General features: G+C 44.0%; 1 protein-coding gene across 3 annotated transcripts in view; it reads left to right on the top strand.

Annotated features, from left to right (window-relative positions):
- The first annotated feature begins 2,883 nt into the window (after window positions 1-2,883).
- Window positions 2,884-12,500, top strand: part of LOC121692633 (high affinity cAMP-specific 3',5'-cyclic phosphodiesterase 7A-like) — a 41,040-nt gene continuing 31,423 nt past the window's right edge. The window contains exons 1-3 of one of the 3 annotated variants that reach the window (XM_042071381.1): window positions 2,884-3,848; window positions 7,793-7,853; window positions 8,111-8,203. In XM_042071381.1, coding sequence (XP_041927315.1) covers window positions 3,711-3,848; window positions 7,793-7,853; window positions 8,111-8,203 — 292 coding nt within the window. In that variant the 5' untranslated portion in view covers window positions 2,884-3,710. Of the gene's footprint in view, window positions 3,849-7,792; window positions 7,854-8,110; window positions 8,204-8,266; window positions 8,552-12,500 lie in introns of those variants that run through there. The other 2 variants (XM_042071380.1, XM_042071382.1) reach the window with 2 other exon arrangements.

The following is a 12,500-nucleotide window of genomic DNA, read 5'->3' as shown; positions in this document are numbered from 1 at the left end:
CTAGCCTACTTATGTTTGCTGACGAAACGTCAAGTTCCAACTGTGCATCATGAGAAAGCCTAACCTACTCCTCACTTGAGGTCGTGATTGTGAACATTGCAAAATCTACAGCATCCACAGCCCGCGCCAATGTCTGTGAGGTGCTGTGAATGGCTGCAATGCATCGCATGCTTTGGCATTTGTAATAGCTTTTATATGCCTCTACATCATATACAGGGTTCCCACTCTAAGTCAAATGTAAAATTCCATGACTTTAACTGACTTTCCCTGACAAAAAAACTGAATTCCCATGACTTACTATATAATGAATAGTAGCCTACAATATACTGACCAATGATTTCATTAAGAATCGTTTACTTTTTTAGATATAGATAGATAGATAGGTAGATAGATAGATAGATAGATAGATAGATAGATACTTTATTGATTACCAAGGGGAAATTCAAGATCTCAGTAGCATATAGACATCACACACAACATGCACTTACAGCAGAAAAAGTAATATAAGTATATAAATATAAGAAAAACACCACTGAACAATAAAGACAGTAGAATATAAAAAAAATACTAAAATACTAAAATATTAAATATACTAACTGAAACTAAATAAAATATTAAGTATAAAGTATTAAGCACGTCTACAATCCAGGCTGTGGGAGGGAGGGAGGGGTTGTGCATATGTGCTAATATAGCCTGTAAACAGTAAAACAGTAGGCTTGTGGACAGTCAGTACACGGTGGAGAACGCCATCTTGAATTTAGTCACGATAAGTCGAGCGACGAGTACGAATGAACAGGTATGATAAGGGATCAGATTCCAAAAATAATTCAGTGGAAATGCATGGATTCCAGATGCTGCTACTGGAAGCAACTGAATCCATGCTTTTCCACGGAATTAGTTTTGGAATCTGACCCCTTATCATACCTGTTTGTTCGTACTCGTCGCTCTACTTATCGTGACTTAATTCAACATGGCGTCGAACGGTAAAATTCCTTAAGGTATAAATCGTCTTGTAAATAATCTACCAGTGCTTTTTCAAAGTTCTCCATGTCTCGTTTTAAATGCCAAGGCCCTCGGAAGTCTACCAATGAAGTATGGAGCTACTTTGAGCCTCGTAAATGGTGTAAAACAGTGATTTATTTGCATGGCTAGGCCGATGCCCGAGGCACCACAACGAAACCCTGTTGGTAGCATTGGCTAACTAGCGCCAGATTTCTGAGTGCAGGGGACAAGCTGAGGTGAGCTATGAGACATACGTTCACACTCGGTATCATGTTTCAAGACACTTTAGGTCAAAATCACACCGGAATTATCCTTTAAAACACATCAAATTCCGTGTTTGTTGTTGTTGGTTGGTGTGTTGTTGGTGCCTAGTGTTATGTGTAGTGTAGGGACCCTGAGCAAGCTACTGACGAGGTTTGGTGCTGTTTTGAACAATATTAGCCTACTGGTTAAAAAATGCTATTTGGGAAGCATTTCGCTCATGGCCCTTAGCTAATCCACTGTTTGATATGGGGCTATAGCGTATACCAGAGCAAGCTCTGTAGTGGTTGATCAACGAAAATTACTGTTTCCACAGCTTATTTGATGTGTTTTAATGCAGAAAAAGACAGTGGGGTCAATTTTCGCTGGAGTTAGGCTACACTTTAACCAAGCTGTACAGCTAATTATCAGATATATACCAATTCAGTGTGGAATACCAGTTTTCCCATTCCCTATAACGTTAGAATAATGAATGAATGTAAAAGTAGCCTACACCTGGGGGTCCCTGGGGTCCGTGTAGGCCTATGGTTCGTTCATTTGATATTCAATTAAGAATCCAAAATGAAAAAATGAAAAAAATATTTGGTATTTCATTATTTGTTTATGAATGTGATACAACAAACAAATAACGCTTGTTTTTCATACTAGCTGACCTACCGATGTTTGTGTTTAGGATCTTTCTCATTGTATTAATTGTGCAAATATTTGCGTAGGCCAATATGAAGCAAGCTTTAGTTGGACTTTGCAGCATTTAAGTATAAGTATATATACTTTTTTAATCCCGTGAGGGAAATTTGGTCTCTGCATTTAACCCAATCGGTGAATTAGTGAAACACAAACAGCACACAGTGTACACACAGTGAGGTGAAGCACACACTAATCCCGGCGCAGTGAGCTGCCTGCTACAATGGCGGCGCTCGGGGAGCAGTGAGGGGTTAGGTGCCTTGCTCAAGGGCACTTCAGCCGCAGCCCACTGGTCGGGGCTCGAACAGGCAACCCTTCGTCCAGAGTGCTAACCAGTGGGCCACGGCTGCCCCCAAATTTCAATCATTTAAATTATTCTCTCAAAAATACCGCTGCATTGGCAAAGCTGTGCAGTAGGCCTAGCCTAAGCCCATGACAGGCTGCACTATCTATCTCTCTCTATAGCCTATAACTGTCAACCAGAAAAGGTTTCTACCAGAGAATGTCTAATAAGGGGAGAACCGCCACTCTCGGGAAACTTCCGGTTTCTGAACTGGTTGCAGTTCCTTTTCTGGTTCCACATGAGGGCGCTCACGAATAAGTGCAGAATTAATGGAGGTCTATGGAGCTGTACCCCTCAAATCCATTTTTCTCGGGATATAGCTGTGGGCAACAACGACCCAACCTGTAAGAAATCAAAAGGACGTAAGTACTCGTTCATTCAACTTTTTACCTATAATCCATAGTGGGCTTGCAGAAACCACAATCAAATCTTCGATTTTTCAACAACAACCAGGTGAAAGAGACAAATTTAGCCGTCTAGCTCCATAGACCCCCATTGTTTTTGCACTTCGTGATCGCCCCTAGCGGAACTGCAACAGATTGCAGGTACAATGGAGTTAATAGGGAGTGATCCGGCTCTCCGTAAACGGGCTCTGTTTCTACGGTCATTGGTGTCAACCATTGTTGACAGCCGCCACTTCCTGTATTTCCCTGAGTCGGACACGTAGGATATCGTCCAATTAGGTCCCGGATGACAGGCAAACGTAGACATTCTATCCAATCACACGTCGAGTTACAGGGTACTCGACCCTTGAGTTACAGCTATTGGCCCAACGACTTTGTTGACGCAATTTAGACCCCGCCTTCCCGGCTGATGTTTCGGAAGGATTATTGACAGAGGCGGCTAGTCTCATACACCGGTGTCACATCTGCGCGAGGCTCACCGGCGGACCGGGGAAAGAGAGTTTGTGTGCGTGAGTGTCTGGATGTGAGCGCGCGTGGCCGTGATTTTGAGGATCCCCGTTGGTGCCTTTTGTCATCGCAGCTGGACGTCTCGCTCGTGCGAGCGACGTTCAAACCCGGAGATTCCCTTTTTCGTGGATGCGAGGGTTAAAGGACACCGACATCGCGGGTTTCCCGACTAATCAGCGCGTTCAGCGTTACGGCGCGGTCTACGGCTAGTCTGTCCGAAGCACAATAATTAGTTTCTACCTGGTGGTTCCGACTGACCGCCTCATTCAACCCAGCCGTTACTGGCGAGAGAAGAGCTGGACGGTTCCGCGAGGCGGTAGATTCTCGTCGTATCGTGATGTTGGAGTCGGGGTGGAGGGAATCCGCGCGGAACAAGAACATTGCAGCCCTTATCTCCGGAGCACACCCGTGCTGCCTAACGGATCCGGATCACCAGTATTGATGGGTAGTTCACGTGCGCTCGTGTCTGGACAGCCAGTATCTTGACCTGGGCAGACTCGCCACGTGCGATGGAGGTGTACTACCAGCTGCCGGTGCTCGCGCTGGACCGGCCCGTTCCGAAGCACGTCCTGGGCCGGAGAGGCGCTATCAGTCTCAACTCCAACGCGAGCCTCTTCGGTGGTCGGTCTCCACGCCAGTTGTCAAAGGTTAGGCACGCACACACACGTAGCTTACTCCCCATCTCTCCCTCTCTATCTCTGACACACACACACACACAGGCCTATGTGCTCTCTCCCTCTCGCTCTCTCTCTCTCTCTCTCTCTCTCTCTCACACACACACACACACACACACACACACACACACACACACACACACACAACGGAGTTTACTTCTGTGTGAAGAATGTTTATTGCTGGAGTGTGTAGTACTGTCACGGAAGGGAAGTGTGTGTGTGTGTGTGTGTGTGTGTGTGTGCAGAAGTTTAGGATGGCAGGGTCAGCCAAAGTATTTGCTGTCTTCTTTGCATATGTGTATGATGGTGAGGGAGTACTCTCTCGCTGTCTCTCTCTCACACACACACACACACACACACACACAGAACATCAGTCAGATGGTTTAGTTTAGGAAATTATTGATGCAAAACAAATTAATAAAACAACACTATGTATCTTTCAGGGTTGTGCACAATTTGAATTGCAATTCTGCTTCCTGTTTGCTACCTCAATTGAAATGCAAGTGAAATTCAAGAATTGAATTGGAATTTAAGAGCCAGTTTCAATTCAATTCTGGAATTTTGCACAAGCCTGGTATCTTTGTAAGGCTTTTATCTGGCAACTAGTTTTCGTCAACTAGTTCATCTTCAGCATCTTCAACTAGTTCATCTTTAAATACACCTGCACACACACACATCAAGCTATCACGATACACCTGCACACACACACACATCAAGCTATTACGATACACCTGCACACACACACACACACACACACACACACACACCAAGCTATTATGATACACCTGCACACACACACATCAAGCTATTACGATACACCTGCACACACACACACACACACACACACACACACACACACACACACACACACTCATCAAGCTATTACTATACACCTGCACACACACACACATCAAGCTATTACGATACACCTGCAGGGGAGGTGATGTAGGCACACACACACACATCAAGCTGTTACGATACACCTGCAGGGGAGGTGATGTAGGCACACACACACACACACATCAAGCTATTATGATACACCTGCAGGGGAGGTGATGTAGGCACACACACACACATCAAGCTATTACGATACACCTGCACACACACACACATCAAGCTATTACGATACACCTGCACACACACACACACATCAAGCTATTACGATACACCTGCACACACACACACATCAAGCTATTACGATACACCTGCACACACACACACATCAAGCTATTACGATACACCTGCAGGGGAGGTGCACACACACACACACACACACACACACACACACACACACACACACACCAAAGCTGCTCTTGTGTCTTTGGACACACACACACACACACACACACACACACTTTGCATGCTGTTTAGGTAGCTACAGTAGCTCGCTTGTGTCAGAGTAGAATCTAACACTGTGTGTGTGTGCGTGTGTGTTTGTGAGTGTGTGTGTGTGTTTGTGAGCGTATATGTGTGTGTGTGTGTTTGTGAGCGTATATGTGTGTGTGTGTGTGTGTGTGTGTGTGTGTGTGTCCAAAGACACAAGAGCAGCTTTGGTGTGTGTGTGTGTGTTTTGCATGAGCTCAGTATTTGCATTTTATTTGAGATGTGCGTGAGAGCAAAACACACCCACTCAACAGAAAATATTATCTGTGTGTGTGTGTGTGTGTGTGTGTGTGTGTGGCGAAGGGAAAGAGCAGGGCCCCACCGGGCCTCAAACTCGGGTCGCCAGGGTTCTAAACCTGCAGCTTGACCGCAACTCCAAAGAGCCAGGCTCCATGGCACTCCGTCACAGTGAGTGTGAGTGTCTGTGTGAGTGTCTGTGTGTGTGTGTGTGTGTGTGTGTGTGTGTGTGTGTGTGTGTTTGTGTGCGTCTGCATGTCTGTGTGATTATATGCAGTCAGTCTTGTCAAGCCACTTTTGTGAGCTCATCAAATACCAGCCCATTGCAGATGGATGGTGTGTGTGTGTGTGTGTGCTTGTGTGTGTGTGTGCACGTGCACGTGTATTGTTTTAGCATGCCATACTTGCTCTGTTTTTATGTAGGCCACACCAGTGTACACTGGCACACAGTAAGGCATTAGTGTGTGTGTGTGTGTGTGTGTGAGTGTTAGTGTGAGAGAGAGAGAGAGAGCATGACATTGGTAGCCTACATGGGTTATATGGTTTGACATTAATCTGTATTGGCATAGAACAGCATTGTAAAACACAGTGAGCATGTGAGATACAGAAAGCATGCTGTGTGTGTGTGGATTACAAAAACAGGTCATCAGTGACACCACATAATCATCCATCAGAATTACTGCCTTCGGGGTTAGCTCTCTCTCTCTCTCACTCACACACACACACACACACACAGACACACACACACACACACAGACACAGACACACACACACACACACACACACAGACACAGACACAGACACACACACACACACACACACACACACACACACACACACACACACAATGGCAAAGGAAGGCAAACAAGTTTATTTATATTGCGGATTTCAAACTCCACTAATGTGCTAATGTGCTTTATATAAACAGCAGAAAAGAATGATATTAAATAAAAGCATAATAGGGCAATTGTTTAAACAATAGTTTAAAAAGTAAAGTACATAAGTACAAAAACAAATATTTATTTGAAATAATATTTCTATTTTATTTAAAAAACATAAAAGAAACAAAGTAATAATAATAATGATAATAAGCTTTATTTGTACAGCACCTTTCATACACAGAATGCCGCTCAAAGTGCTTTACATTTGGAGCATGTAACACAATAATAGAGAGAAAAGAAAAAAAGAGTACTGACAGGAATACTATAACTATATAACTACTATAACTATATAACTACTATAACTATAACTACATCCTGAACATACTGAGTACTGACAGGAATACTATAACTACTATAACTATATAACTACTATAACTATATAACTACTATAACTATAACTACATCCTGAACATACTGAGTACTGACAGGAATACTATAACTACTATAACTATATAACTACTATAACTATATAACTACTATAACTATAACTACATCCTGAACATACTGAGTACTGACAGGAATACTATAACTACTATAACTATATAACTATACTATAACTATATAACTATACTATAACTATAACTACATCCTGAACATACTGAGTACTGACAGGAATACTATAACTACTATAACTATATAACTATACTATAACTATAACTACATCCTGAACATACTGAGTACTGACAGGAATACTATTACATCCTGAACACACCATTAAAAACATTCCAAATGGCTTTTTCCAGCCTATGTTTTTGATGGTAATCGATTGTCAGTCAATAGTGAAAGTAACTAGCTGTGTAGAACTTTTTTTTTCGTTTTGTCGTTGACTGACACCACGGTGAAGTTAGTTTCACTTTGCCAATGAGTTCAAATAATAGACGAGTGCAAATGTGTGAAGGCTATTATGCTAGGTTTGGGTGAAGCATGGTTTATAACTGTTCCGTACGGTCCAACTGTTCCATGCGCCGCTGACTATAAAAATACCGATGCGCTGTTTGAAGTTGCGTTCCGTGCTGTTAAAGGGAATGACAGATGTAATTCTCATTGGTTTAAACGCTTTACGCATGGGCAGTGCCACAGCATGGCGGTCATTCTGTAACAAATGTTATGACAAAGGAGGCCTAATTGGAGATGTTTGCGTGATTCATGCACTTGTTGTTACCACAGGTAACAATACTTATAATGTTAATAAACACTTATTAAAGTGGTTAAGACAATGAGGTGGGGGGATGGCTTTCCCTGCGTTCAACGTCCACTACACTCCTGACCGTAAGGGAATGACCAGTGTGCAGAGTTCCTAATGACCGTAAGGGAATGACCAGTGTGCAGGGGTGACTGATCTGTGTTTCTCACCAGAGACGAGGGGCCATCTCCTATGACCGCACCGACCAGACTGCACTCTTCATATGCCTGCTGGGTATGGAACACACACACACACACACACACACACACACACACACACACACACACACTCACTCACTCACAAATGACCGCTATGGCCACCAGCTACCAGCTGTGGTTTACATTACATCTGGTTCTGACTCTTTCTCTTTCTCTTTCTCTCTCTCTCTCTCTCTCTGTGTCTGTGTCTGTATGTGTGTCTGTGTGCGTGTGCGTGTGCGTGTGTGTGTGTGTGTGTGTGTGTGTGCGGGGCGTGCGTGTATGTTTTTAAAGACATGCGATTGACAGGTCGGGGAATAATCATCAAATCGGAAAAAAGAGGAGGAACTAAGCTGTGGGTTGACTTCAGACTTCTACACAATCAGTGTGAGTACTGTCCCACTCACACACACATAAGCAGATAGGGGTAGCCTTGTTGTGCTGTGTGTGTGTGTTTGTTTACATTCAGCCAGAGACGGTAACTAAAGAATCTTTGATTCACCTGTTGCTTTGTGTTCTATGGAATGGAGGTGAGTTTGAATGGGTTATAAGTTCCAGAACACTCTACTCCACAAACTGACAAATCCTTCTGACTGTATCTCTAACTGCTAGACTGTGTGTGTGGTGCTGCCTGAAGTGTGTGTTTGTGTCTGTGTCTTGTGTTGTGTGTTGTGGTCTTTCTGCCCTGGTTATAGTGTGTATGCGAGAAGATGGCAATGGATCACCAAACTTGTGGTACAGTCCTTCAACATCTTTCTTTCTCTGACCACTCTGACTTTCTTTCTCTATAATTCTCTTTCCTTTCATTTCTCTCTCTCTCATTGTCTTTATTTTTCTTTGTGAATTCATCTGTCTGTATTTTGCTGTCTCTCACGCTCTCTCTGACAGTAGCACTAGAAGTGTTATAATATCTTAAATGTCTGAGTGGGCCGGTTATAAGTTGAAACTGGTTCTATCCAGCATAATGAACTGATGTCCAGAAAAAGGCTAGCTGTTAGCCGTTAGCCTAGAACTGAACAGCAGCACACAGAACTACTTTATATCCTAATATATGCTAGTGTGCTCGTTGAGTAGGCTACTCTGTGTTAGTAGACCGTGAGACTGTGTGTCCTCAGTGTAATAGTAGCATGTCTTACTCATCTAGTTAGGGTGCTTTAGATAGATAGATAGATAGATAGATAGATACTTTATTCATCCTGAGGGAAATTGTAGGCACCCAGTAGCTTATACAATCATAACACAACAAAGTAACACACATACTGTATCTCACATAGGGTACAACCGGGACGATTGAAACGGGGGACGAATGAAACATTCCGGTTTTCTCCGAGTGCAACGATGATAGACAGTCATCATTTGGACAAAACATAGAGCATATTAACCTCCGTTGCTCAGCCAAATGCCTTCCTGTTACGTCCTGTTATCACGGAGTTACAGGCGATAAACGATTTTTGATGGTCACAAGTTTACTTCATTAGCGGTTTATTTTTTTTTGATTATTAAAGAGTGTTTTTCATTTAAATGTTTGACTTCATTCTTATTCAGTAAAGCATTTAGTGCTCTCCCCAATCCAAGACGTTCACATTGCATGTTTGTTTGTAATGGATGCAAAACAGCCTATAATGCTAAATGTCTATGGGGGGATGATTGAAACACCTATTTGTCCCGACCAGACAGTAAACCCCATTTCTTCTAAGTCAATGCACACATATCTGTGTTTACTATATTTTATGCAGGTTACATGGAAAAGCAGTTTTAGAAAGATGCAAATATATTTGGGGCTATCAGGTAGGGGGTCGAGTTTTGCCATGTTAACCTATGGAGACTGATGGCCTGTGGGTCATGAAGGACACTTATTTGGATGTGCGGTGGCTTTAACCACATAAAAACAGAGTGAAATAACATTTTGTACTATAGAAACATTATATAATTCGAAAAATGCATTATTCTAGTTATATTAATGGCATAGTGCATGCTATTTCCATAAGCGCGAGATATGCGCTTCACCATGACGGCAATGAGTTGTTAACAGACATGAACCAAGACATATAGGCCAGCAGCAATCTATCTAAAATAATGATATGTTGTCAAATATTGAAATTGTGGGAAGTTTACATAATTTAAGCTGTATGTTTCATTTGTCCCCCATGCTGTTTCATTTGTCCCAGCCAGGAGGGACGAATGAAACATAACGCACGTTCGACTTCTCCTTAAATAACTCTTGAACGGTTTTGTTCAGAGCTGTAAATGCAACTGTATTTGACAGAGGACAGATGTAGGTTGCTAGTGACAAAATATTAACTTTCAATGTTTTACGATGTCTTTGTAAATTACGTTTAATTAAGAAGTGTTTCATTCGTCCCGGTTCTCCCCTACATAACACTTACACAGAACTGTACAAATGAAAGAGCCTGTGAAGTGATGGCAAAGGTCTGATGTGGACTGACCAAGTGATGCATTGACCATGATAAGGTGCTATGGTGGAGTGTGTGCAATGGTGCTAGTGCACAAGTAACCAGTGCAGGGATTGAACAGTGCAATAACTTTGCTTGTTATTAAATATTAATTTTGACTATGAAAAGACAAGAATATAAAAACAATAGAGTTGCTTAAGAAAATATACTTTAAGAAGAATATATAACAGGGAATAAGTTATAAGATGTAGATGTTATGAGCACAGTCCAGATTGTGTAGGAGGGCTAATATAGCCTGTAGGACAGTCAGGTGGACAGCAGGCAAAGTGATGTGGTGGGAGGGGCCGAGAGAGACAGACAGCAGGCAAAGTGATGTGGTGGGAGGGGCCGAGAGAGACAGACAGCAGGTAAAGTGATGTGGTGGGAGGGGCCGAGAGAGACAGACAGCAGGTAAAGTGATGTGGTAGGAGGGGCCGAGAGAGACAGACAGCAGGTAAAGTGATGTGGTAGGAGGGGCCTGAGAGAGACAGACAGCAGGTAAAGTGATGTGGTAGGAGGGGCCGAGAGAGACAGACAGCAGGTAAAGTGATGTGGTGGGAGGGGCCGAGAGAGACAGACAGCAGGTAAAGTGATGTGGTAGGAGGGGCCTGAGAGAGACAGACAGCAGGTAAAGTGATGTGGTGGGAGGGGCCGAGAGAGACAGACAGCAGGTAAAGTGATGTGGTAGGAGGGGCCTGAGAGAGACAGACAGCAGGTAAAGTGATGTGGTAGGAGGGGCCGAGAGAGACAGACAGCAGGTAAAGTGATGTGGTGGGAGGGGCCGAGAGAGACAGACAGCAGGTAAAGTGATGTGGTGGGAGGGGCCGAGAGAGACAGACAGCAGGTAAAGTGATGTGGTGGGAGGGGCCTGAGAGAGACAGACAGCAGGTAAAGTGATGTGGTGGGAGGGGCCTGAGAGAGACAGGCTCATGCTGAAAAGTCCATTTCTCCCCTTGTGTGGCACTGAAGAGTTGGATGGCCCTGGGGACAAAGGACCTCCTCAACCTGTCTGGTGAGCATGACAGTGACAGAAGTCTGCCACTGAACATGCTCTTCTGTTTACTGAGCGTGCTGTGTAGTGGGTGGGGCCAGTGTGATGTGTAGTGGGTGGGGCCAGCGTGCTGTGTAGTGGGTGGGGCCAGCGTGCTGTGTAGTGGGTGGGGCCAGCGTGCTGTGTAGTGGGTGGGGCCAGTGTGCTGTGTAGTAGGTGTTGGTCACTGTCCTCGATCGCCAGCGTCCTGCTCATGGTCCGTTTCTCTGCAGTTGTTGTGGGTGACTCCAACTCAATGGCAACAACAGAGCCAGCTTTCCTCACCTGCCTCAAGACACTGATGTGACTCTGCTATAGTAGCATTTCTAACTCATCTAGTTAGTGCCTCATGACACTGATGTGACTGCTATAGTAGCATTTCTAACTCATCCAGTTAGTGCCTCATGACACTGTTTGCCAAATAACGTGAATGACTAAACACATGCAGATGTCTGCTCTCTGGTTGCTGTTACTAGAGTGGCACTGCTGAAGGGAATGAGTTCTACTCAAACTACTTGTGCACGTAGGCTATGGAAGATTGGTCAAATCTAGCAAGTAGGAAAGTTTAAGTGAATGACGTGAAAGTGAAAGTAAGACATTCGAAAGGCCAATGAAAGTTAAGGTTGCTTTTGGTAGTACAAATACTTTCACCACAAAAACTGGTGCTCTAAATAGCGATTCTGTTGTCTTTGAAAGGTTCTCTTATTGACGCATTGAACAGCAATTTGGATTAACACCTGCTTTTACAGGGCATTAGGGGTATGTGGTCCATTAGGGCTATGTGGTCCATGTACAGGGCATTAGGGGTATGTGGTCCATGTAGAGGGCATTAGGGCTATGTGGTCCATGTACAGGGCATTAGGGGTATGTGGTCCATGTAGAGGGCATTAGGGGTATGTGGTCCATGTACAGGGCATTAGGGGTATGTGGTCCATGTACAGGGCATTAGGGCTATGTGGTCCATGTAGAGGGCATTAGGGCTATGGTCCATGTAGAGGGCATTAGGGCTATGTGGTCCATGTAGAGGGCATTAGGGGTATGTGGTCCATGTAGAGGGCATTAGGGCTATGTGGTCCATGTACAGGGCATTAGGGGTATGTGGTCCATGTACAGGGCATTAGGGCTATGTGGTCCATGTAGAGGGCATTAGGGCTATGTGGTCCATGTAGAGGGCATGTTCTCTGTTCTCTCTGTGGTCTGA

Source organism: Alosa sapidissima, chromosome 19 (assembly GCF_018492685.1).
Source record: "Alosa sapidissima isolate fAloSap1 chromosome 19, fAloSap1.pri, whole genome shotgun sequence".
In the NCBI taxonomy this organism is placed as follows: Eukaryota; Metazoa; Chordata; class Actinopteri; order Clupeiformes; family Clupeidae; genus Alosa; species Alosa sapidissima.
Note: the sequence above shows the minus strand (reverse complement) of the source record. Positions and strands in the feature narration are given on the sequence as shown.